The sequence below is a fragment of the Lactuca saligna genome, chromosome 3 (genome assembly GCF_052625555.1).
Source record: "Lactuca saligna cultivar CGN05327 chromosome 3, ASM5262555v1, whole genome shotgun sequence".
Lineage (NCBI taxonomy): Eukaryota > Viridiplantae > Streptophyta > Magnoliopsida > Asterales > Asteraceae > Lactuca > Lactuca saligna.
The window spans coordinates 114,367,690-114,394,855 of record NC_136419.1 but is presented as its reverse complement, the minus strand read 5'-3'; the positions used below and the strand labels follow the sequence as shown (position 1 = coordinate 114,394,855).

The window sequence follows — 27,166 nt, the reverse complement described above, 5'->3', positions numbered from 1 at the left end:
AGTTACTAGTGAATCGAATGTGAAAAAACCCCAACAACACACCTCCTCAATCACTTTAAACCCCAACACATTCGTGAGAGATTGGTTAAAGAGAGGAGTACTAATTGTTAGGACATAAATTTGTGGTTTATACCTTACTTTTCGTAGCTTTTATAGTTTTCGGTTTAGGATCAAAATCCCCATGATCTTGGTGGTGCTTGGATCGAAATCACCATGTGATTTCGGTAGGCTTAGATGATTTCAGTTTAGATTATTAGGTTGGGCCTTTGTATTTAGATCTTAGTATATAGTATGGGTTCAAGTCATGTAAAAGGTCAGACATTAGAACTATGGCTCAACACTTCTTCGACGTACGAACTTATGTCCTTAATTCTGGTGTTGATAGGGTGCCTAAAGGGTTCTCATAAAGTAGGTCGATGTGAAATTATTTTTCTTTCTTATCCTCTATGGCAGTCATATGTTGCCCCATCTGCATGATTGGAAGAGATCCTACCTAGGACGCAACATATGCATCTCTCTATCTATCTATGTTAGTCATATGATGTCCCCTTTGTGTGATTGGAAGAGATCTGACCTGGGACACAACATATGCATCTTTTTTATTTCTCTAACCCTCTATATATGGTAGTCATATGTTATCCCTTTGCATGATTGGAAGAGATCCGACCTGGGATACAACATATGCATTTGTATATCCATCTTATCTCTCAAATAATTGAGCACTCACCTAAAGTAAAGAGCTCTTTGGAATTCCTTGATTACTAGGGTATGTGGTGAAGTGGAGAACACTTTCTAGTGCGCTTAAAATTGAATTGGTTCATGACTAAAGGCTGAATGTAGATCTCGCTTCTGAATTTAAGTGGACAACAATATCCTTGGTCGTCGTCAGCAAAATTTTCTATTTAGGAATATAATTGCAATGTCTTGTCACTTATAATCTGTCCAACTTGCAAATATCTTTTGTATTTAAATGGACCACAATATTGGTGATTAACCAGGGATATTCATGCAGGTGTGTGCTGATAAACAATATTAAATTGCTTGACAACTATTGATCCAAAAATGTTTTAAATTTAATTATTAAAATGTGTTTGTTTTATTTTATTTCGTTTTTGTTTTTGTTAAATTTGTTCATATTTTTCCTCTATGTACAACTTTAGTGGGAGAATTAAAAAAAACAAACAAAAATCATAAATTTAAAAAATCCAAAAATATGTTTATTTCTGCTTTTATTTCTTTTTAAAAAAAAGCAAAAAAAAAATCCAAAAAATGTTATTTTTGAGCATATTTTATTTTTATTTTTATTCTTAGTCGTTTTATTGCGTGCTAAGTTTATTTTTACTTTTATTTTTATTTTTATCTCAAAATTTCATTTGTCTTAAAATGTAAATTAAGAAGAGACTCAAGGAGAATTCAAAGGAAGAAGAGACTCAAGGAGACTGTATCGGAATTTTCTGATCAAGGAGAAGAAACGTAGAAAGGAATTGACGATCATTACACTTCACACTACTTCCACAAGGAATGGGAGACATGAAAATGTACAAACTGCCAGTTAGGCAGTATCTTCTAAAAATTGTTACATTTATGGAATTGAAAGTCTGAAACTGTATAGATTGTCAAATTGGTCTTGTCAGTTATCTTTACCAAAGAACTGTCATGGCACCAAGGTGATGCAACTCACAAGGCATGATTATCGCTGAACGTCTCACCAAGGGGCAAGTTAACTTGTTAACTTAAAAAACTATATTGAGATCTTTGATCAAGGATATGTAGGGGATAACATCAAAAATAACCACAAGTAGTCTCCATCTGAGCCAAGGTTGGGTCCTTGAACAACTGTGGTGAGAAGGGTCTTTATGACTCTGTGATCCACATGGACTTTTTAGTCATGGTTACTTTTAAGACGCATCTATGATCAAAGAAGAACATTCATTCGAGGGAACTGGAAGTAAAGATTATTCTTTCAACACTCAACTTGTCAACCCCAGAAGCAAGGTGAAGCTATTTTTGAAGTTATGTGACGAATTGCATTGAAGCCTCCTCAATCAATTTGCTGCTATCTATGAACCTGCTAACATGATCCAGAAGAATCGGTCTCTCTAAAATTATCTCTGAAGTATTTCAAAGCTGAAAGTACGGATTTACAAGAAGCCTCTATACCCAATGTGTGTTCAAATTCAAATTTTGAAGGAAGTCCAACTACTAAAGTTGAAGTTATTCATGTACAAGATTCATATATACATCTTGTAGTCAAGTCGTGAAGAAATCGAGGAAAGAGCTGAAAGTCAAGATCAAATAGGAGATTGAAAAGAAAGAAAGCTATAAACCAAAGGGGAGATTGTTAGGACATAAATTTGTGGTTTATACTTTGCTTTTCATAGCTTTTATAGCTTTCGGTTTAGGACCGAAATCTCCATGATCTCGGTGGTGCTTGGACCGATATCACCATGTGATTTCGGTGGGCTTAGATGATTTCAGTTTAGATTATTGGGTTGGGCCTTTGTATTTAGATCTTAGTATATATAGTATGGGTTCAAGTCATGTAGAAGGTCAGACATTAGAGTCAAACACACCAGTTAGTCATTCCAAGAACATCATATCATGTTTGGCAGAGACAAAGAGAGAACCGAGAGCATTTTATGTATCTTATGTACCAGACTATTGATTAATAATAGTGTGCATTGAAGATTCGTGTTTGTGTTCTTACTCCATATTTCTTATTTGTGTTATTCACTGGATTGGGATTCCGCACCAACTCTAGTGAATTCGATTGATACATTCAAGATTGGGTTTTACACTAATCGGTGAAACACATAGTCTCGATCATATGGCTAACCTAACGTACTTGGAATCATAAAAGAAAAAAAGAAGTATCTTGGAGACCTAAAACTAGACATACATTTTTGGTGGTCAGTAGAAGCAAAAGAGTACCTAGAAGATAAAAATAGATGGCAAGATTGGTTTAAATGGTTGGTTATGGCAGATCAATATGATATGGATTATGAAAGAGTTGCAGGGCTTAAGATTACAGGTGTTCCTCTGTACTTATGGGAAGAAAATAATTTCTTGATCATTGCCAATCGATATGGTAATGTTATTAACCCGTTTGATGGCATATCGAATAGGAGAGTCTGCTCCATGCAAAAATTTGGTGTACTCACTTCAGCAAGGAGATGGATCAATGACGAAATCATCGTTAACTCAAATGGACATGAATTCAAGGTTAGCGTCGTGGAGTACACTGACGACTGGTCTCCATTCAAACCCGCTCCATTCGACAAGGTAGATGACTCGGAGGAGGATGATGATAACATGGAAACAATTTCAAAAACTTGGATGGAGGAGGAGCTGGAAGAACCAGAAGAAGGAGAAATTTGACCGGTGGACATGGCGAAGATTGACTTCCAGCCGACCGATCATCAATCTTCAGCGGCCGCAACACTATCCCCGACAAAGAAACCAGTAAACAGAGGAATCGAAAAGTCTCCAATCAATGCACCGTTGGATCCAAATTACAAGAATACGTGTAATAAGGCATTAACTGATCCTAAAACAGGAACGTTGCATGAAGTGCCCAACAAGGATTCTAGATCAAATCAAGAACGTGATGCCTACACCCCTATAAATGGGCCACTGGTAACTTACACTCTTAGGTCATTGGAGAATTTAGTTCCACTTGGTTATTTTGGGCCATTCCCCAACAATAATATGAAATTCTCATTCACATCCAATTAGGTCCAAAATAATGAAATATATTCCAATCCGAACTGTAGCGGTGGACCTAAACATCTACGGGCCCAAAACAACAACTATTTTTCCAAAAAAGAGACTATTAAATCTAGACATTATCTTATAATCATTGGCAAATGAGTTGGAATAGATGGGGACAGCATACTGGCAAACATCTACGGGCCTCATAGCCCTAATGAACAAAAGAAATTATGGCATGATTTAGCAACCATCAAAAATACAAATCCTGGTGATTGGACCATTTTTGGCGATTTTAATGTAGTACGAAGAGCTGAAGAAAGATTTAACTCAAACTTTTGTCCGGTGAGTGCCCTCTACTTTAACAAGATTATTCGGGATTCAGAGTTACAAGATTTTAGGATGTCAGCCAAAATCTATATGTACATGTCCAACGTTGGTGCAAAATTGAGCTAATTGGACAGGTTCCTAGCATTCCCAAATTTCCCTGCAGCCTTTTCGTCACTTGGAGTCACAACACACCCACGTGAGTTATCCGATCATTCTCCAATCACCTTATCAGTATATCCACAGACTATGGATCTCCACCTTTCAATTTATTTAACTCATGGTTACTAAAAGATGTGTTCGACCTTACTGTTAAGAAAGCATGGGAAGAATTTCACGGGTATGGCAATCCGGATGCATATCTCGCTGCAAAAATCAGATTTCTAAAAAGCGAAATCAAATCTGGAAGAAAAAATCAGATGAATATTCAAATCAGGAGATGTCAAAAATTAAATTGGAGGTGGCTTCGATTGAAAAATATTTGAGTCACGAACTTTTACTGATCACAAATTAGAAGCCAGGAACCATGGTTTACAAAAGATATTAGAAGTAGAAAAACTAGTAGTAATGGATCTGAAACGAAGGCTCGGGTGAAATGGAATGTTGATGGAGACGAAAATAAAAAATTATTTCACGGTTTTATTAACATTAAGAACAAGTGTAAAAGAAGTAATGGTCTATTGTTAAATGGAAAGTGGACTTGAGAAGCCAATGAAGTCAAAGTCGCAGCTTTTCGGTTTTTCAAAAACAAATTTATGAAGACCAAAGATTTCGAGACCCAAACTTATAAGACCTTACTTCAAATCCCTTTCCATGATGCAAGCGATCAAACTTGAAGCTCCGTTTAGTTATAAAGAAGTAAAAAACGTAGTATGGGCATGCAGAAGTGAGAAGGCTCATGGACCCGATGGCCTAACCTTTAAATTTATAAAGACTTACTGGGAGACAATCAAATACAATGTCATGCAATTTGTTCTTCACTTGACAAGTTTGGGACCCTTGCAAGAGGTTGTAATTCAACTTTCATATCTCTAATCCCTAAGATCAAAGATCCCATCTCTCTCTCTCTCTCTCTCTCTCTCTCTCTCTCTCTCTCTCTCTCCAATTACCGCCCCATCAACCTTAGGGATGCATGTCTAAAATCATCTCAAAAATCCTAGCCATCATAATTAAATCAGTCGTTGGAGATCTTAGCGGGGATGTACAATCAGCTTATATGGAAGGCAAAAGTATATTAGATGGTCCACTAATGATAAATGAGTTACTCTCCTGGTCAAAGGTGGTCAAAGAAAGATTTTGATGTTTAAAGTAGACTTTGACAAAGCATTTGATTCCATCAACCGGGATTACCTCGACTCGGTACTCTCACAAATAGGCTTCGGCAGTAAATGGAGATAATAGGTGCACGGTAACCTTAATTCCTCCCGGACTTCAGTGTTAATCAATGGTTCACCAACATGTAAGTTTCGAATATCTAAAGGTGTTCGTCAAGGGGATCCCCTTTCCTCTTCATCATAGCCATGGAAGGCCTTAATGTAGTGCTTGAGGCTGCAAAGGAAAGGGTATCTTTAAAGGTATCCAAATCCCAAATCATGGTCCCATCCTATCATACATGTTCTATGCGGATGGTGCTTTATTCGTAGGGGAAATGGTCTAGATCCAACCTAAAACATTTAGCCAATATTTTAAAACGTTCCAATGCATCTTCGGGCCTTAAATTCAATTTTCACAAATCAAAAGTATTTTGAATTGGTGCTTCTGTTAAGGAGACTGAGAATTGGGCTAGCATTCTTGGATGTGAAGCGCGTTCACTTCCTTTCAATTACCTCAGAGTTCCAGTTGGGGAAAATATGAATCTAAACAAAAGTTGGAAAACAATCATAAATAAATTCCAATCTAAGCTATCTTCTTGGAAATCAAAGACACTCTCATTCGGGGGAGGAGTGACATTAATCAGTTCGGTATTGGGGAACCTTCCCATATATTTTTTTTCTCTCTTTTTAAAGCCCCGGTGGCTGTCATGGAAAAGATTGATCAAACAAGATGGAGATTTCTATGGGGTGGAGATAAAAGTAAAGGGAAAATTCATTAGGTGTCTTGGGACAAAGTCGTCGCTCCCAAATCTGAAGGTGGTCTAGGTGTGGGAACTATTCGTACCTTGAACACTAGTCTGCTAGTAAAATGGTGGTGGCGCTTGAAAACTAAGTAGTATTCACTTCAAGTCAATGTTATAAAAGGAATTCATAATCTTTACAACAAACCTCATGAGTATCTCTCAAACCAAAAAAATAAGAGGAGTATAGAACAACATTGCAGCTTGCAAAAATGATCTCAAAAAATTTGGTTTAGAAACTACGAATATTTTCCAATTACACATTAAATCCAATGAAAATACAACTTATTGGTACGACAAATGGCTATGTTCGGTTACACTTGGCGAAAAATATCCATCCCTTTTTAGTTGGAATCTAGAAAGAAATGTACAGTGGCTCATAGGATTGTTAATAATCAGTTTGAAGCTCACTGGAAATCAGTGTGGATGAAGACAGGGAATCGCATTACATGAATAATCTCATTAATGATTTAGCAACGGTACATTTGGCACCGAGAGAAGATCATTAGACTTGTACAATAGACAAAAGCATCCAATTCACAGTGAGCACGCTAAGGAGAAAACTAGAACAATTATTATTCCCCAATTGTATCTTACCAACTTTTAAATGAAATAAGATATCCCAGATCAAAGTTAATTGTTTCATATGGCAAGCGATACAAAGGAAGATCTCATCTGCAGTGGCACTTAGATGTAAAGGAGTTAACATCGAAAATGACAAATGTGGTGCTTGTGTTAATGGAATAGAATGCTTTGACCACATTCTTATACATTGTTCATTTGCTTGCGAGGTCGGGAAGGTAATATTCACTCGGTGCGGCTTACAACAGGAGTCTTTCACATCAGGTGGAGATTTAATTGTATTTGCAGAAAACTGGGGAAGATGCCCCAAAGGAAGCGAATGAGATTCATCACCATCTGTCATGGCTTAATCTGGATTATGTGGAAATTTAGAAATGATTGGGTGTTCAATGGAATGTTCCAAAATCCCACTTATGGTGCCGGGGCCATTAAGTCATTCATATTCTTTTGGATAAGTGCACGAGCAAAGGAGTTTGTGATTGGGAAAACCGGATCTCTTCTCCATTTCATTTTTAATTTCTACTTCATGTGTCTGTTTCCATGAAAAACTTTTGCTTTGTTTTTGTACTCATGTTACCTTGCTAGTTACTTGCTAGTCGGGGTTCATTTTAATACAATTTACCGTTTCCAAAAAATATATATTCACGATACATTTATTCTTTTATACGCATGCATACATCGACCCAAGAAATATACATGTTGCTATCACAATTCTCATGATCCCACAAATTTTGATGAAGGAATATGGTAATAAGTGTATTGGATTTATTTTATTTAAATAAATACAATATAAGTTATATGATCTTTTTATTATTTTGCTTCCCTAAAACAGAAATATAAAAGGTTATACTTGGTGTTTATAATTTGCTTATTACAACTTATGAACCATAATACATTTTCCACCCAATAATATGAATTGTTATTTGACGACATACAAAAATGTTATTGATATTAAATTTCTATCAAATATTGTATTATAAATGACAAAGGCTAAAACATATTAAAAAAATAAAATAAATATCAATAATATGTAAAAAAAAAAATTATCATTTTACACATATAAACATAATTTGCTAAACACTAAAAACAACTTATTATCTTATTATGTTTTGGTACAGCATAAGTTAATCTAAATATTTTTTTTATAAAAGTTAATTTTATCACTGGATAAATTAAATTAATAAGCACTTTTATTAATTAGAAAAAACAAAACAAAACAACACTCCCTAAATAAACTATAGCTTTTGGTTTTTTCTTGTTTTGAAAAAGTTTTAAAAAAATTATGTATTGTTAAAAGATGAATAAATTGTAAAACCAATCCATGTGGTATCCTGAGAAAAATGCACTTTGAATTTTTTTTTTTTTTTTTTTTTTTCTCATTCGTATGGTCACTCCAATCAAACTTCCATACAAATTTGGTTCCTTGTTATCCCACCAAAAATACATTTGAATATGTTTAGACGACAGTTAACTTGAGTGATTAAATTTGCAATCTTTTGGATACCACAAAGACCAAATATGCACAAAAGTTTCAATTTTAGATTGACTTCAAATAAAATAAAAAGGACTCAAACTATAGTTTTTAAGATATTAGAGACCAATTTTACAATTTATTATTATTATTATTTTAAGATTGAATGATAGAAATGGTGAAGTGGATGAAAAATACCCGATCAGATTCCTTGTAAGAATACGATTAAAGTCTACACATCTTTAATACATAAAACTAAAAGCTATCACATATAAAGAAATAAATGTGACGTTGAATATTAAAGCTATCACATATAAAGAAATAAATGTGACTTTAAATATTATAATATTAAAGTAATTAAATACTAAAAACTTGATCCACATTGAGTCTTGAACTCACATAAATGTGGAAATTATGATTCCACACTTTTTCCAAGATGTTGACTTCACGAGTTATTGGTTCATCAAACTTTTTCTTACATATTATCGATTCGAATCCTTTAATGATTACCATTGTAAGTTAACTGAAATTCTTTATTTATAAAAGAATATCCTATATGAAACTATACTAAATTAAATGGATAATAATAAATCAGCAAGTAAGTCATCGAAGTTTTCAAAAGAATTTTATATACGACACCCAATTGTAAAAACGTCAAACTATGCTAACCAACTTTGAAATTGACCATATATATCAAAAAAGACGAAAATACCCTTGTTTAATTTTGGTTGGTGATGTTATATCCAAGAAGGAAAATCCTAAAATGGGATCATTTTGATAATTTATTTGATCATCAAATTATTTACACAACACATACATTTTTATTTATAAGAAAGAAGGGTACATGCATAGCTCTTTGTTGATCTTAATTGTCTTAGAAACTAATAGAACGTTATTCAATAGCAAAAAGGTAAAACACGAGGGGCATAATTTGTCACATTTGAATAAACATAGGACTTAAATTTGAAAATTTCAGTTGAAAAATAGGCGCTTGTCCTGACGTGTAAATGATCATTCATCTTCTTCCTCTATAGTCTATTTATTCATTTCTCTGTAACTTCATTCAAAAAGTACCCCAAAAAAGATCCGACCCGAATAACTCTCCTTCCTCCCACTTCATAGGAGCTTCCTTCAATCCACTACAGAGAGAGAGAGAGAGAGAGGGAGATAGTGTTATGTTCATAATCCCAACAACAATTTCAGGTTTTTCTCTCTTTATGTACATACATGTGTTTGTTTATGTATACGTATATCTTCACAGAATGCTTTGATCGATTCAGATAATTATGTATTTTCATGTAATAAGTTGAAAAGTTTAATGTTGTAGCTTTAATTCAATGTCTTTTGAGTGCCTTTCTATATGATTCTTTGTTCATTAATCATTAATCATCATTCATCTAACCTTTTCTAATCACCCCTTTTAAATCCAGTTTATCGCTATTTTTAGACAACTTTTACTTGGAGAAATTCATCTATATGTTTGGTTCCATTTGTTTTAAGTGTGATGATTTCAAAACCTCGGGTTAAATTTTTCTGTAACATTAAACCATAAATCTTGTGAAAGTTCAAAAAAAAAAAAATATATATATATATATATATATATATATATATATATATATATATATATATATATATATATATATATATATATATATATATATATATATATATATATGCTAATGGCATCAATAGCATAAGATATGTAATTTTGTTTCATTCTAATGACAGCAACTTCTTGTTATTCTCGGAGTATACTCCTAGAAATTCTCTTTCATCATATTGTCATAATAGTACGTTGATTTTTATTAAAAAAGTCTTGACTTTCTTGAATTCGACAATCCAACTGGATTTTTGTGTTTCTCAAAGGATTATCCTCAGATTTCTTTGAATTTTACAATAATTAATTACTCTTGAATAGTGAAAGATTGGTGGATTCTCCCCGATTTACTTGAAACTAGAAGCTTCACACTTTGTGATCAAATTCTTTTTTGAGTTATTGAGGGATCAAGTAATGATATCGTTGTTGTTTGATTAGGGAAATAAAATGGGTAATTGTGCATCGGCCCAATTTAAAATAGTTAGTTCAAAGAAACCACGACATATTCGTTCTAGAAAGATCCGGAAGCATGGAAAGCCATGGAAGAAGAAGAAAAGTGAAGCAGGAAACCTTGTTGCTGTTACTGAAATTGTTCACACAACAACCACTTCCACTATCCAAGTCACTCAAAGAGAATGGCATCAAAGTCAAATTGATTCTAATGGTGCTTCATTCTTATACTCCTTTTACTTTTTTTAATTGCTATTACTATTTTTTTATTTCATTTCCCTTAAAGTTTCCACAAAAGGGTTTTTTCTTTCAGCAACCTTGATCTGACACACACTGTCTATTCTGTAAATAAAGTACAAAGTGGCCCATTAACAGGCCTGTTAACGTGACCAATGTGACCGATATAAGAGCCCAGTCAAAATTGAAATTGTAACTCCTAACAACCCCTGAGCTGGCTCACACTGTCCTGTCTTGAAACTCGCACACTGACATAGAAACGCTTTCTTGTAGTGATTTCTCAAGAAGAATCATGGTTTGACTCGGTTAGCAAACTTGAAGAATCGGGTTCGGATGATGACTTTGATAGCATGGATGGAGGTAATAAGCACAAACATTAGACATTATACATTATACATTGTTGTTTAAATGGTACTTAAATGTGTTGTTCTTATTGCATTAGATGAAGAAGTGATTGAATATGAGACATCTTCATGCATCATTGGAAACAATTGTAAGTATGAAAAGTACCCAGGAAGCTATTCGAAAATAGATATAAAAGATGACATTTTTTTATCAAGAAAGCCAAATCCAAAATCTTGAAGTGTTGCATAGGTACACAAACTGAGACACGGACATCAACCGTTATCAGGCTTTCATTAAAGAAAACTTCAATTGATGGAGAAGAATCCAATGAAGCTCGTAAGTGCATTTTTCTCATTTTAAGGAAATAATGTTATATCTTTGTTTTAAATCTAATATTATTTGGTTCTTGTAGAATCTTCTGGAAAGTTCTTTTATCGCCCCCGAGCAGGACTCTTGATTCCATGTTGTACAGATGAGAAGCCGACACCTGGATGTTGGTCTGCTATTGACCCTTCATGTTTCACTCTTCGAAGTGAATCTTATTTTAAGTATGCCATTGACCTATCTTTATAATTTTAAAGAAAGATTATTGTATATAAATTAACTATTAAACTAAAATTTAATTTGCAGAGATAAGAAGAAAATCCAAGCTCCAAGTTATTGCCCTTATACTCCGTTTGGTGTTGATCTCTTTGTGTGCCCAAAAAAAGTCAACCACATTGCTCAACACATTGAACTTCCTTCTTTAAAAGGAGATGGCAACTTGCCACCCCTTTTTATTGTTAATATTCAGGTTTTTTTTTCCGCCATTTTTAGTTCTTTTTGGCCATGATTGTTAAGGAGATATGTCATAATAGGGCAAGGTTATGGCATGGTTGTGTCATGACATGACACGACATTACAGGGCATAGACTCTAAGATTGATATATGACATGATAGTTTAGATTGATAAATGACATAACATGACAAGACATTGTAGTACCTTCACCGAAACTAGTATATGACATGACATGATAAGATAATACAGTTCCATGGACTGGGATTGATGTTGATGTTAGTGAGATAAAAGTTGCACTTTTTAGTTCCGCATTTTGGTAGCGACTTGCCCAAGATCTTCGGTCTATGAAAAAGAAATGAATGAGCTTCTCATACTAATAATCAGAAATAGTCCTAGAAAACTTAACAACAAACGCAACATTTACAATATTAATCATGGTGGATAAAATTTCTTATAAATGTTTCATTTGGGTGTTATAGTTGCCTACGTATCCTACACCTATGTTCCTTGGTGATAGTGATGGCGAAGGTTTGAGCCTTGTTTTATATTTCAAACTCTCTGAAACATATGAAAAAGATATCTCTCCCCAATTTCAAGGGCTAATCAAGGTACACATTCATGTCTATTTGTGGACATTTAAATATTATACTTCAAAAAACAATAACTTTTGAATATTAAACAAAATCGTAGGAAGTTTTTTAACCAATCACATCGGATTTGCAGAGTTTATGTGACAATGAAATGGAAAAAGTAAAAGGATTCAGGAAAGATTCCCTTATAGCTTTTAGAGAAAGATTAAAAATAATAGTTGGTGTGGTAAACCCCGATGATCTTGTTTCAAATAACACCGAAAAGAAGCTTTTACATGCTTATAATGAAAAACCTGTTCTTTCACGCCCTCAGCATGAATTTTATCAGGTACCCATCTTTCAACTTGTTTTTTTTTTTCAAGCAAAGAAATGGTTACTATTCCTATCTCAGCAACTAAAATGTGGAAGTTTCAGTTCCAATATAGATCAGCCACCTAGCAGTCGGGTTGTTGTGTACCTGACTTAAATATCATATAATAATTTGTAGAAAAATAACCTTTCTACAGAAAAGTTTTTTTCCTCTATCCACTATAATTTATAGTTTTATACCCAATATGGATCAAGGGAATAGTAAATTAAAGTTTTGATCTTTATAAATAATTGCAGGGTCCAAATTACTTTGAAGTTGATCTTGACATTCATCGGTTTAGTTTTATAGCAAGGAAAGGATTAGAAGCGTTTCGTGATCGCTTGAAAAATGGTATATTGAATTTGGGCCTAACAATTCAGGTAAAAATTTGCATCATTTTTCATAACTGAATTTAACTAATTTCAAGCTATATTTTTCCAGGGAAATTTGCAATATAAATAGAAATATATTGCAATTTTCTAATTTGATCATTGGACTTTGAAAATCGTTATAGATATGTGAAATGGTGACATCAATGTGTCTACTAAAAGTTGCAATTTGCCATTTTTTTCAGTTATTGATTTGTAAAAATGATTAAGCATAGTAAAAATCTAAATGAAATTAATTAATTTATTTATTTATTTGAAAAAATAGGCTCAGAAACCAGAGGAATTACCTGAAAAAGTGCTATGCTGTTTGAGATTGAACAAGATTGACTTTGTGAATCATGGTCAAATACCTACTATAATGGCAACCAATGAAGATTGACATTTTATGACTTTTTGACTTTTATTATTCATTCTTCACCATTGTAAATGAAAACTAAAGATTTATACTCTTAAATCATGAACAAAATACATAGGATGAAAGAAATCATGTTTTTTTTACCAGGTAAAATTCAATAAGTTAGTCGATGGTTATGGTAGACTTTTTTTGTATGTTGTTTATTTGATTACAAACTTGTGGCTCCACTTGGGTGATAAAAAATCTTATTTTTGAATGTAAAATGATCTATATGATTTTATATGGTATGAGATGGGTTTTATAGCTTTGTTTAAAGTTAGTTCAAAAGTTACCTGTAAAAAATATAAGCAATTACATTATTTTGTCATATAATGTAAACAAATTACCATTTTTATCATTTAATTAGAAAGTTATTAATTTTTTGTTACGATTCTATGTAATAAGATATGTGCAGGTTAAATTCTTAATATGACATAAAAGTAAGTTTTTTATATTACAAGCTAAAAAAAATATGTTGTGTATATTTATTAAATGGCGAAAACATTTGGAGCTAAACTCCGAATCTATTTCTTATATGTGTCGGTTTACGTAGCTTATAAAAATAAAATACATGTATTTTTTATATTTCTGACAATAATGTATTATTGTATTATAGTTTGTAAACACAAATTTATGGCCCAAATAGTATCTAGCCCATAAGCCCAGTTTAATTAGTATGTTGCCCATAAGCCCAAAAAAAACCAATTTTGAATTGGCCTTATCTATTCAAAAGAAAAGATAAAATTTTATAAAAAATAGTAACCAATACTTTAAAGGAAAAGAAAATCCCCACGTGTCATAAGAAACCAAATTCGAACCAAATGCGCCGAAGACTAAGCTTTTTCTTTTCTAGTGTTCAGGTAATTTGGTTTGATAAAGATATCTTTTTCGGTTTAGTTTTTGGTTAAATTTTTGTTTTGGTTATATATATATATATATATATATATATATATATATATATATATATATATATATATATATATATACTAGCCGTTTACCCGCACTAAGCGCCGGGCGGCAAAAAGTTTCTTTCGGAAGATAGTTTTAATAGTTTCCTTTAGACGTGAGTTATTCATTGCGGCCATTTGGTAGACTATTATGTGTCGAATAGTTCATTTCAACATATAGTTTCTTGCTAGGTGTATAGTCATACAATACGATAAAAGTTGAGTCTACATCTCAAATAATTCATCTGATAGTTCATACTTGATTTTAACAATATATAAATAACAACAATCTGCAACAATATAGTTTTGTACATTTATAACATGTCCAATATATAACCTACACCAATCTGCAATCATGTTGCTTCATCTGCTAGCCCTGCATTAAACATCAAATAAGCATCTAAGATACATATTTGAAGAAATTGTATAATAATAAGTTGTTGATTGTACCTTGTTAATCACATAACACTTCTTTGTACACAACGTTTGATGTGTAGATTCCATCATTATGAAACGTTTTTTCCAGCTTTACTAATACCTTGGTATTGACACGTGATATTCCTCTGGACAACGCCACATAAAGCTGGCCATGTGAGAATACCGATTCTGGTAGATAAACACCTACATTTGGAATTGTTTGTCCTTGAGCTTTATTGATTGTCATAGAGAAACTAAGCTGAATTGGAAACTGCTTTCTTTTAAGTTTGAATGGGAACATCTCATCGTCAGACGGACATAGAGGAATTCTTGGTAAAAACACTCTTTTTCCAGCATGTTGGCCAACCGCTATCTCTGCATCAATGACATTTTGTTGGAAAGCTCGACATATCAATCTGGTGCCATTACATAACCCATTTGAAGGATCGATATTTCGCAAAAGTATTACAGGGCACCCAGTTTTTAACCGAAGATAATGAGGGGATACACCACTAACATTTAGCGAGTTCAAATACTCCATCGGATATAAGTTATTTTTGTCATCTTCCGCTTCATCAAAACTATAGTAAACTTTTTGCTCGCCAGAAAATCGTTCGATCAACTTATTATTAATCTCATCAACACTTTCATTTTTAGTTGACAGTATCGCCCTTGAAATGATAAATTTTGAGTCTGCGCCGTTGGATTCCAAAGAAGGAAATATTGCATCAATCAGAGCGTCCACTGATTTAGTTTTATCAGTGTACCGAATGGACATGTTATCAGGTATACGAATATAGGACTCGTCCAATGTTTCCTCCTTTCCATCACCGACTCGTAATAAAAAATCAGAAAACCATGGGTCATTTACCACTCTCATGTTGATACTTAATCGAAGCCTTTTAACTGAAGCCCATAGAGGTGACATTCGTAAGCTAGAGTCGACAATTTGTGCTCGAGTGCCACGTCTCACGACCGGTAGCACTTGTCTAAAGTCACCTCCCATAACCATTATCTTTCCACCGAAAGGGAGCTTCTCATCTGTGATGTCTTGCATTGTGCGATCAACTGATTCTACTGCCTGCCTCTTAGCCATTGCTGCTTCATCCCAAATGATTACCTTTGCCTCGCGAAGTACCTGAGCCTTCCCACTTTGTTTAGTGATCTTGCACATCGAGTTATTATCAAGATTGAGCGGAATTCCAAATCGTGAATGAGCTGTTCTCCCTCCTGGCATGTTATTAGCCGCAACACCTGACGTGGCAGTTGCAAGTGCAATAAGACCACGAGCACGAATATTAGCCAACAAAGCTTTGTACAAAAATGTCTTTCCAGTTCCACCAGGACCATCTATGAAGAAGACACCTGGAATATTTTGATCCACATGCCTCATTATCTCATCATATGCAAACTTCTGGTCTGGATTGAGAGAGTCTCGCGCATGTAAGTCTTCATATTCCACATTTATAGAGTATTCTTCTTGCACCTCACGATAGCCTCTTGATTGTAAATCGATGTGTGCACTGACCTTTGGAAGGTCGTAATCACTAAGCTTTTTACTCATAGATTCTAGGAAGACTCTAATGTCGATGAGGACCATATTTTGCACTCGCTCGGCGCATCCATATTGTTTCCTGTAATCTTCTGAAAGAGAATCATAGTGGTCGTCCCATAACTTGCGAACATTTCCTGGTTCACAAAAAATCAGCATCGTCGCAAATAACCTTCTAAGTGCGCTGGGAAATTGAAATAAGGAAGCCTCTTCAAGACACTGTGATAAATTATCATCCGTCTCTATTAAACCTCTTTCAAGAGCTGCTTTTCGAAATGTAGGGTGTAATACACCATTTGCTGTGTATAAATCTTCAAAGCAGGTAGGCCCGGTGATATGACATAAAAGCAGGCGTAGGTAGTATCTCTCTCCTTCAGCTGGATTAGCATAAACAAGTCAACCAACCATTGATTTATGTTCCCGTATCCTCCAACAATGGTTGCTCCGATTCCATGTAAAATGTTTGGGAAAATCCTTATACAAATATTCTCTCGCTTTGGAATCTTCTTTATTCTTCTTGAAAAATGCCGTCAACATTGAATCTTTTTCTTTCTCTCTATCAACAATGTCTTCCATTCTGTCAACGTCTTTGAACCTAACCAACTGTTGATTCGGGAGATGTATTTGCAACGCCATCACACAAGGGTGGATTTTTGATAAAGGAAAGCTAAAAACTCGCCATAATGCCTCGGGAGGGGACACATAACGTGCGTCTTGAAACTTTTTTATCTCATTAATAACAACATTTTCTTGGTCTTTATCAATATGGATAACTTGTTTGTCATGGCCCTTATAAACATATTTGAAGAGGTACTTCACAGACTTTATACTCGAACAAACCTCAACGTTGATATGACAATTAAACATCATTAACAACTTCGGGTTGTATGGAGCCACCCATCTATTATCCAATGATGTATTTCTTACAGTAACCTCAATTCCATTATTTCTCCTTCTATATAATGGATATGAGTCCTCTCCTTGTGATGTCTTTTCATTGAATTGCCTAGGATATCTGAAACGACATATTTTTGGCACACCCTGCATACACGGACTTTTTTCTCGTAAGCTACCATAGGGACCGTGCATCATGTGACTTTTGACAAGATCATGCATTTCAGGAAACCTTATTGGGTCGGGAATTTCGGCACACACAAGTTTGTCATAATCGTCTGGATTATTCATCTTATATCCAGGGATCATTATTAAGAGGAAATGTGCATGTGGCAATCCACGCTTTTGAAACTCTATCACATACACATATGACCCCACCACACCGATTATATGTCTCTGCAATAATTGTACCTTGAGATCCTCTAACTTAGCATGAAAAACTCTTGCAACAAGGTCCGGTCGATCTTGAGCTGATTGTCCAGGCAATAACCCATCATCGATTTCTTTCCATTTTGGGTTGCAAGTCATTGTAAGAAATATATCAGGCCTCCCATCATCTTGAACTAAAGCCATGGCATCCAGAAATCTTCGGCGCATGTCACGTGGACCTCCAATGAAACTTGCAGGTAACACAACTCTCTGTCCAACCCTACTTGGTTGAGCCTCACCGGCATTAAAACAATCAACAATGCCCTGGTATAAATCAACTCTAATTTTGGTTTGGTTCTTTTCAACAAAAACCAAACGTGTAGTCTCAATCTTTATATAGGTATCTACTGCAAACTGCTGGAACAATCTCCCTCCCATCAAAATCACATTATCATTCGACCGTATCTGGAACTTGTAACAATAGTACTCCCGCATACTTACAGTGTTTCTGCCTTTTTTTGAAGTAGATCCTGTGATATCATAATTTATGTGAAAAATATAAATTTAATATCCAAATATTTAAGGCAATACGTGTTACATGTTTTAAATATGTAAAAGAATGTTAAAGGCGTACCTTCTGAACCTTCATCATTGTCTTCATTGTCACTAATAATTTCATCCATGGCCACCCCATATCTTGGTATTTTAGGATGCCATCCAGACTCACCATTAGGAAAGAATAAAGGATACGACAAAGGATCATAACAACCAAAGTGAGGTTGAATTTCAGTACTATAGTTAGACCTCCCGTAGACAATAATACTTCTTTTATATGCAGTGATGTTGTCATTTCCTTCAACCCAAATACCAGCAACCTATGCAAAGGTGTAGTTCAATATGGTGATTAATATGATATGTATAACAATAAATATGAGACATTTAATTATAAAATGAATAAAGTTAAATGTTACTATTCACACCTCAGATGTGGTAGGCTTATTGTACACCCTTTGGTCAAGCTCCACCGATGCATTCAAAGTCACTCTATAATTATCAAGCGGTCCTAGATCAGAAAGTTGTTTAAATGTTCTAACGTACGGATTCGAAGCTAGAATACGTGTTAGTTTTTGGATGATTCTTCTATCAACATTCTTCCAGGAGGATCTTTGTGATATTTCAGCTTCACCGTCATAAAAATACAACTGTAAATACCTCGATTTACCATCCCTTGAAATTAGCTGATCAATATTATGATAGAGTGTTTCGTGCGCACAAAAAGTGTAAACTCCAGAATTCATATTGGCCAATTCTTTATCTACATTTACACCTAGTGATGCGAAAGAAAAGTTTGAGTTATACGCCCTTATATTGTACCTGAAGCTTTCTTCTAGCTGCTCTTGCCTTGTGAAGAGTTGGTGCAACTCTGTGGGAATAGGGGAGTGTGCCAGTTTTGTCTTCCCACTCATGCAACAAAAGGTAGGGAATTCATATTGTAGTCGCTTTGCTCCACAATAAACACAAGGGTTTTGAGCCTTTAATATACGATGTTCCATACGGATATTTTCATAAACAAAATCATACGGATCGTCCTGAAAGGCGTATACTCTTCTTTTTGTCATCATAGTTCGTTCCTTTCTTCGTTGATAATATTCTTTATTATAAGTACTCATCCTCTGAGCAGCACTTATAACACTCACAGAGGTATCTTCGTTGATATTTGTTTCGTTTGTCTCCATTATAGTGCAACTTGTGAGTGTTGTAGGTTGACTACATCCTTCACCGTTAGCTATTCTTCTCTTTTTGTTTTTCTCCTTTTTTCGTGCATAATAGTTTCTATTGTATCTTTTTCGATTTTCTACAAACATATTATTTGGATAAATACTTATATTTTATAAATGCAAATATATACTCATATAAACGACATACCTTTTTCTATATCTATCGGGTTTTGGGAATCATCACAGTTTTCGTTTCCCTTATCTACAGTCCCCATTGAACACTATAATGGAAATGTTAAGAATAAGCACATATTATATCATCAAGAATGTAACATTTTGTAATGTAGACCATGTGATTTAGTAGTCATGTATGTGTGTGTTTCAAAAAGCAACACAACCCTTAATAAATAAACAAATATACTAAAAACTTGTAATCCAAAAACACAATAGAAGAAAGTTATACATAATTAAAAGAATCCATAGATATCCAAAAATTATTATTTATGAATTCATAAGTCAACACAAGAAAAATAAACCATACATGAAAAAATTCACCATAATATGTCTAACATTAATGTAGATCAACAATAAAAGCAACGCACTCGTAAAAGTTGTCAAAACTTCAAAAAAAAACACCACCAAATGTCTCACACGGAATTAAAAATTCTTCTAGGCATATTTATGATGTTAAATGCTTCCGGCATCCGTGGTTGGAACTCTACGTTGCTTAGTTTGGTTGATATCAATAACAATTTATATTAGTACAAACTTTTCATATATCAGATATAAACATTAACAACTGTACACATGCTCATTAATTCAACAAGAGATTCTCACGTTAAACTAATTTTTTGTTGAAAAACTAATCAAATTTGATTTAAACATTAATTTATTTTTTGTTTTTTACATACCAACACAACCCTTAATAAATAACCAAATATACTAAAAACTTGTAATTCAAAAACACAATAGGAGAAACTAATATATAGTTAAAAGAATTATCCATAAATATCCAAAAATTATTATTTATCAAGTCATAAAGCAACATAAGAAAAATAAACCGTACATGAAAAAATTCACCACAATATGTCTAACATTAATGTAGATCAACTCTAAAAGAAAACGCACTCGTAAAAATTCTCAAAACTTCAAAAAAAAAAAAAACACCACTAAATGTGTCACACGGAATCAAAAATTCTTCTAGGCATATTCATGATGTTAAATGCTTCCGGCATCCTCGACTGGAACTCTACGTCGGTTAATTCGGTTGGTATCAAAATGTTCACTGAAAATAATATAAAAACTATTAAAACAGATTGATTTAGTTATTTTAATATCACTACAAGTATATAATTTTCTAAAAAAAACTTACTTGTATCCAAATGAACCAATTTTACCCGAGAAACAAATATTATATAGTTTCTCTTTATTGCATAGCAAGTCCTCACAATCTGATGGCGTGTTTGTGTAGTTACATATAGTTTCAACTTTATTATACTCTCCCTATTTATAATCAAATATTTCCAAAGTCATCTAAATTTGTTTTAGTGTAATAATAATAACAATAATAATAATAATAATAATAATAATAATAATCACTTACGGGCCGTCTTGGAGATATAAAGTGAACGAAGTTAACGGCATTAAACCAAAGTAACGGGAATATTTTCGCTTGCCTTTGACGATTTTTCCAACAATACCTAAAAACAACGATTATTAAAAGGATAAGTTATTATTTTAAAAAATTTAGGATGTTAAAAATATATATATAAGTTATTAAATTTACCGATCATCATTTTTCTCTCTGTCCGATCCTCTATTAAATTTTTAATCGAGGGAACCAATGGAAAAACCGGAAACCATGATATGATAGAATCGGCCAAACGATTAAACCGCGTGTTATTGCTGATCCTAATCATCAAATCACCACGTAATAAACTGTATTTTTGATACCTCGGATACTCAGCATAGGTTGGTTCGATTTGGAAATGGTTTAAAGAGAACACACCACCCAATAGATTCCCTCCATAAATAAAACGCATCATTTGTTGTGGAACAACTGCTACCAATTTTTCTCTCTAATAGAAAATGTAATATTTTTATAAACAAAATACTTATGATAAATTATGAAAATGAATATAAGATATAAATAGTTTTTTAAACATACATTTTGATCAATGAGGATAATGAAGAGTTTGTTTGCTTTTACGTCTCTCCAAATGAAATTCACACGAACGGGTGTCAAAATATACCACAAATGGAAGTTCAGTAGCAATGAAAATGCATCAACATAAATGTGACCGTTCATGATTCTACAAAACAAAAGTCAGATATGATTGATTAAAATTGTCAAAATTGAATTTAAATCTTACTTTTTGTTGAAATGGTTAAAATTGTTTAACAATATAATGACTCTTCTACAAACTGACTAAACGATTACAATTGACAATTGAGATTCCATTTTAACTGACGGTCGTGGATAGGATTTGACAATTTGTTACAAATGGATAAGTATTAATTCTAAAAATAATTTATTTCCATCTAAAATTACCATCTAACCCTTTAACTGAAAATATTGAACCTAATGTAATCAAAGGTAATGAAACTTTGGGTTTTATACTTAAACTTTGAACCAACGATTTTAAACGATGAAACATCAATATCACCATATTTAATGTGACATTATTCATAACACCATTTCTACGTAAAAAAAATTATGTTGATGTAGAAATGATTTACATCATTATTTATATAAAAAATTATATCGATTTAAATGCCAAATGTATAATAACATAGGTATTGTAAATTTGAAATATCCAAGCAATAAGACTTTTTATTACATTAGTTATCAGAAGTCAAGTTGATGACAAACTTTATCAATTTATATCTTATTTGACCATTTTCATGAAAAAGTTTATCAAAGCAGCACTTATTTGACCATTTTCATGACAAAGTTTAGGGAAAGGAATATTCAAAAGTAGAAAACCCTAAGTTGCCTATATCCCCAATGCCTCAAAAATTACTAAACGGACATCATTTCTGGATTATTATGGTTTTTTTCATATTTCCAATCTATGTGACCACACTTTGCAGCATTCGGAACCGGATTTTTTTTTCACATCCTATATTTTTGTTGAACCAAGGGCAAATCGGTAAATTCATAAACTGTGGATATATCATATCATATATGTAATATTTGTGATATATGTGATATTTATACGTGTATAGACCATAGTTATATGAGTAAACAAAAAAGGGTATATTCTCTTTAAGTATATACTAAAATTAATTGGCAAAAATAAAAATGCACATACAAAAAAAAATGATGAAGTCTCTACTATTACAATCAGACACATTCACTCAAACTCAAAAAAACTGTTTTTTTGTGTATGTTAAGATATTGGTTTGATGGTCACAACATTTTGCTAAACATTAATTTCTTAGTTTTTCTCATGTAAAGAAAACCATGTTCTCTTTCAAGAAGAAAAAAAGAAAACTTTGTTAAAGTCCCTGCCATTTAAGACCGCAAACACAGTCACTCAAATAGACATACACACAAGGTCAAAACATATACATATACAACCATACATATATACAATGTAACAAACACGTACATACACACCAAATCTACATATTATATAAGTGTATTACATGACACAGATGAAGTTTATCACTTCAAATAGAAGAGATAAAATATTATAGACATACTTGAAGTTATAACAGATAGAAAGAAGTAAAGAGAACCTGAATTCGTGTGTCACGGAATGCAATGCAATGATGCAGTCTTCCCGATTCCAAATGAATGATTCAATCGTCTCAAACACTAACTGTCGAATTGTGCTCTGAGAGTTAGAAATGAAGAACATATATTAAATTTATAGTTGGAATAAGGTATTATAAAATAGAAAATGATGTATTTTTGGATATTAATAATCATTCCAAAATAATCAAATTAAATTCTTACCATGAATACTATCGTTGACAAATATAATTAAAAATTTAAAAATGAATATAATAACTGTCAAAATCCATACCAAAAATATTTAAAATCATACAAAACTTAACAAATATACTCAAAATTTTAAAAATTAATATAATAACAGTAGAAATCTTTACCAAAAATATTTCAAATCATATGAAACTTAATCATATTATTATCATATTTAAATATATCAGTGAAAACTTGTTATTAGTTTAGTTGTGAATATAAATCTGTAAAAAGCTCAAAATGAGATGAGACCATGGGTATAACCGGAATGTATATGTCAAAACAAATATTTAAAAAAAAAATTAAGTTTGAATTCAAAAAGAGGGATTTATATACCAAGTAGGCTCAATGGATTGACCATCTTCACTCAAGTAATTAATTGAGAAGTTCAGTTGCATTGTTAAAAAAATCACCTGTGATGGGTGTCCACAAAGTTTTGGGCCATGCCAATGATGGTACCCAAAAGACTTGTTTCACTATGATGATATGCAGAGTGCCCACAAGACCAACCTGCAACCAAACAAAGACAATATCAATGGATAAAAATGAGTGGCGACAACACAATACCCAATCTGCATATCTGAACATAAATATCAGAAAATTAGTTGTGTTTTTCTCACATATTCACTTATATTTGATACATTTTTAAACATAACACATGTCAATGGGACAAAAGTTGCAATTTTTATCTATGTTTCTAAAAATCATTTATATCGAAAACGATTACATAAAAATCATCTCAAAATCGACATTTTTTTTTATCATTTTGAATACAAATTCACTACCATAAAAACACATCAATCCAAAAACTTCAAGTTCTCTTTTCTATACCTTTTTTCCTTTTTAAACCTGTAAATAAAAAAAAAGTTGTTATCTACTTCGTTTTTTCTCCTTCTTGAACCTGAGAGTGAAATACATAAAATATTACATATTCCTATTAAGCGTATTACAATCAAACCATATAAAGTAGATTGATTTACCTAACTAATGAGGTGATCATAATCAATTTAACAGGCAATAGGACAAAACCGATCAAAAAAGTAGAATAAGTAGTTTTAAAAAAAGGACCACTCAATCCAAACATAAAACAACTTGCTTGGTCACTTGGAGAAATATTACGTTGTTTAAGCCGGATATTTGAGACAGCCAACTGAAACAAATCCCAAGAACAAAGTGAAGGTTGACGAATTAGTACCACTTAAGATTGCTAAATGATTAAAAAGGGTAAAAAGGTAAATGTAGATATAAAAATGACCATGTGATGGTAGAAACTGATGTTTACCCGTGAAAAGATGGTAGGACACAAAGACATCGATGAAAGTACAATGTTTTAATAGAGATCTTAAACAGATTGGTTAATATCTGTCAACAAATGAAAAAAAACTCATTTCCAGGAACAAACCATAAGTCAAAAAGAACCACAAAAAATGAAAATAAGAACTAAAATATCATAAATTTAATTAAACAGAAAAAAAAGCCCATGAACCCTGAAAATATGAGCAACATTGTACAAAGATGTATGTATTATGCTATCTTGGGTGATGTAAGATCTGATCTGGAACACCCTTGGATTTTATGGACTTATGGTTGCTATTTTGGCAAGTTTCAAAAACTTGGACCATTTTACCCCCAGTTTGTCAAAACATGTTGAAGATCCACCTCTTTTGCCAACATTATCAATTAGAAACATAAGAGTTTTTAGAAAACTCATTCCACAATATTTAGATGTCAAAATGAAGGGCATTTTTAGATAGAAGGAAAATTAGAAAACTACCTTTTTTACCCATTAAGCAATGCTTATGAAGGGCATGATAAAAAAAAGGGTAAAATGCCATCAAATTCTAATACTTAAGGAAGGTTGATTTATAATTTTCACCTCAAAACTAAAATAAAAAAAGATTGGTCGGAAACCTATAGAAATATGGATCCGGTTCAAAAGTAGTGTAGAGTAAACAATTTTACGTATTATCTACAGTTGGAGGCAATATATTTGACATCTTTTCTGTAATTTCATCAAAAGATTAGAGACATCTTTTAGTTGCAGAAAGTAGAAATTAAAAAAAAAAAGACTTTAGTGCATTCAACCATCACAATGGTGGGGCAACTTTTAATCTCCTTGAATCGCTTCACATCAAATAGATGAAAAAGAATCAAGAAACAATAAAGATTTGTTGGATATCTGATTAGTATACAATATGAAGAACAAACTAACAAAAATGGAAATAAAAAGCTAACCATCATCCATTTCCTCATTTCATAAAATTCCCAAATGCTATGAGGATTCAGATATGTGCAAGTCAAAATGTGCAAGCTCTAACTTCTGATGTATATAATAAAACATGAAGGAAGACGAAGAAACATGATTAACATCAACAATGCTCGCCAAAACACATAATACCTAATAAAAAATAAAGTTAATTTCAGCCATGGATGATAGGAAAAATTGAAAATAAGAATACAATCTTGGGTAAAACATTAGTGAAGCTGCATATGATATACATAAGTTACCTGATGTATGAAAAAGGCAAATGCCCTAAGTTCTGATGTATAAAAAATCACAGGGAAGTAGAAGATAACATAAACTAATTTCATACCTTAACATCGGCAGCCTTTTTCACTCGTTTTCCAATAAGACTTCAAAAAATCAGTGCAAATACACACACAAAAACACACACACACACACAGTCAGACCTTCAACAAAATAGAACACCACCGTGAGCCATAATCGAATGCATTCACTCAAGCCACTACATAGCCACATGTCGTAGAAGGGAGATTTGGTGGTGGTGGTGGTGTCGGGGGTTGGCGGCTGTAAATGTTGTTGCTCTTCTGGTCATGCGATTCTCCTTCTATTGTATCAAACTCATATCTGATCTTCAAAACTCAAAAAGCAGTACAAAATGGAACCAAAAATCGCTAAATATTAAAAAAAATACCTGCCTTCAATGGTCCTGCCATAAAATCTTTGAGAAAGCAACATCGTTTGTAAGGAAGAAACAAAAAACAAACTTCGGTTCGATGACTCTACGTTAGATCCAAAGCTGATTACAATAGAAATCGGATAGAAAAAAGAAGAAAACACGAAACTTGTCGAGTGAAAAACCCATAAAAATAAATCCCCAAATCCGATTTCTATTGTAATCATCTTTGGATCTTCAAAATTTGAAAGAATATAGAGAGTATCTTCAAAATTAGTGTGTGTGATGCCTGGTGGCGATGGTGGAGGAAACTTAGGGTTAGTGGTACCTGTGAACGGTGTGTGACGTTGGCGTTGACGGTGGCGGTGGGATAGGTTTAGGGTTTCTCTTCCCGATAGAAGGTAGAAGTGGGGTGGCAAAGGGGGGTGGTGGATGCCGGTGGTAGTATAGGTGAACTTCTAGGGAGTCAATTATACAGTTAAAATGGAAGAATAATCGGGTTAGTATGTAAGGGTTAATGGGGGACCCTCTTCTATGTTGTAGCGACGTAAGGTGGGTGATGGTAGCGGAGGCCTGCCGGAGGGTGGAAGTAGCGATTGTCTCAAGAGAGTGGAGGTAGCGACAACTTCAAGAGGTAGGCGGAATGGTGGTTACGTTTAGGGATACATAAGAGAAATGGGAGAAACGGCGTGTGAAGATGGGTGTATAGGATTTTAGGGTTTTTCACAAAAGGAAAAGGAAAAGCGTATATGATGTCAGTTAGTGATGTGCATAACATGTTTGTACATTATGTATTGTGTTTTGTACCTCTTAATTTTCAAAAAATGGGATATATATATATATATATATATATATATATATATATAAATATATATATATACACGTTCAGGTTCATTTGATACCATTCTAATTTTGTAAGACCGTGAGATCAAATCTAAAAAAAATTTTAAAATATAAAATAATTGGAAAAATCCAAAAATTCTTTTTTTAAATATTATTTTCGGAACTTGAATTAACTAAAAAAAATCCTTTT

The 27,166-nt window shown here is 33.1% G+C and overlaps 3 protein-coding genes and 1 long non-coding RNA gene across 12 annotated transcripts; 1 reads left to right on the top strand and 3 right to left on the bottom strand.

The window, feature by feature from the left end:
- The first annotated feature begins 9,218 nt into the window (after positions 1–9,218).
- On the top strand, positions 9,219–13,561 carry LOC145037153 (protein ENHANCED DISEASE RESISTANCE 2-like). 2 transcript variants are annotated; one of them, XM_078985744.1, is made up of 11 exons: positions 9,219–9,404; positions 10,237–10,462; positions 10,759–10,845; positions 10,928–10,978; positions 11,080–11,166; positions 11,243–11,378; positions 11,461–11,623; positions 12,088–12,216; positions 12,332–12,526; positions 12,805–12,927; positions 13,202–13,560. In XM_078985744.1, exons 2-11 carry the CDS (start codon positions 10,246–10,248, stop codon positions 13,313–13,315), a joined length of 1,302 nt encoding a protein of 433 aa, XP_078841870.1. In that variant the 5' UTR covers positions 9,219–9,404; positions 10,237–10,245; the 3' UTR covers positions 13,316–13,560. The 2 variants fall into 2 exon arrangements, with proteins under 2 accessions (XP_078841870.1, XP_078841871.1); XM_078985745.1 differs by lacking the exon at positions 9,219–9,404 and adding an exon at positions 10,562–10,677 and having other exon boundaries at positions 10,349–10,462; positions 13,202–13,561.
- Positions 13,562–14,731: 1,170 nt separating this feature from the next.
- LOC145035889 (uncharacterized) lies at positions 14,732–19,502 on the bottom strand. Its single transcript, XM_078984391.1, has 5 exons — positions 19,436–19,502; positions 18,490–19,364; positions 18,144–18,384; positions 16,681–18,039; positions 14,732–16,623 (listed from the first exon to the last, which is right to left on the bottom strand). Exons 1-5 carry the CDS (start codon positions 19,500–19,502, stop codon positions 14,732–14,734), a joined length of 4,434 nt encoding a protein of 1,477 aa, XP_078840517.1.
- A 744-nt stretch (positions 19,503–20,246) lies between these two features.
- On the bottom strand, positions 20,247–21,535 carry LOC145033902 (uncharacterized). Its single transcript, XM_078982386.1, has 5 exons — positions 21,395–21,535; positions 21,014–21,305; positions 20,831–20,927; positions 20,600–20,730; positions 20,247–20,512 (listed from the first exon to the last, which is right to left on the bottom strand). Exons 1-5 carry the CDS (start codon positions 21,533–21,535, stop codon positions 20,406–20,408), a joined length of 768 nt encoding a protein of 255 aa, XP_078838512.1. The 3' UTR covers positions 20,247–20,405.
- Positions 21,536–22,777: 1,242 nt separating this feature from the next.
- LOC145037152 (uncharacterized) lies at positions 22,778–26,842 on the bottom strand. 8 transcript variants are annotated; one of them, XR_013678657.1, is made up of 7 exons: positions 25,810–26,842; positions 25,451–25,535; positions 24,498–24,577; positions 24,196–24,365; positions 24,047–24,116; positions 23,629–23,725; positions 22,778–23,069 (listed from the first exon to the last, which is right to left on the bottom strand). It is a non-coding gene; the product is annotated as an uncharacterized LOC145037152 (long non-coding RNA). The 8 variants fall into 8 exon arrangements; XR_013678654.1 differs by having other exon boundaries at positions 25,451–26,842; XR_013678653.1 differs by having other exon boundaries at positions 24,498–25,613.
- Between the last annotated feature and the right edge of the window lie 324 nt (positions 26,843–27,166).

Excerpts from the sequence above, each read along its gene's own strand:
- LOC145037153 (XM_078985744.1), top strand. The coding sequence starts at position 10,246 with ATGGGTAATTGTGCATCGGCCCAATTTAAAATAGTTAGTTCAAAGAAA. Across the intron at positions 10,846-10,927 it reads CTTTGATAGCATGGATGGAG|ATGAAGAAGTGATTGAATAT; the intron begins GTAATAAGCACA and ends TTATTGCATTAG. Across the intron at positions 12,217-12,331 it reads AATTTCAAGGGCTAATCAAG|AGTTTATGTGACAATGAAAT; the intron begins GTACACATTCAT and ends TCGGATTTGCAG.
- LOC145035889 (XM_078984391.1), bottom strand. The coding sequence starts at position 19,502 with ATGGGGACTGTAGATAAGGGAAACGAAAACTGTGATGATTCCCAAAAC. Across the intron at positions 18,385-18,489 it reads ATAAGCCTACCACATCTGAG|GTTGCTGGTATTTGGGTTGA; the intron begins GTGTGAATAGTA and ends ACCTTTGCATAG. Across the intron at positions 18,040-18,143 it reads CAATGATGAAGGTTCAGAAG|GATCTACTTCAAAAAAAGGC; the intron begins GTACGCCTTTAA and ends ATGATATCACAG.
- LOC145033902 (XM_078982386.1), bottom strand. The coding sequence starts at position 21,535 with ATGAACGGTCACATTTATGTTGATGCATTTTCATTGCTACTGAACTTC. Across the intron at positions 21,306-21,394 it reads TTATCCTCATTGATCAAAAT|AGAGAAAAATTGGTAGCAGT; the intron begins GTATGTTTAAAA and ends ATTTTCTATTAG. Across the intron at positions 20,731-20,830 it reads TTATATCTCCAAGACGGCCC|GGAGAGTATAATAAAGTTGA; the intron begins GTAAGTGATTAT and ends GATTATAAATAG.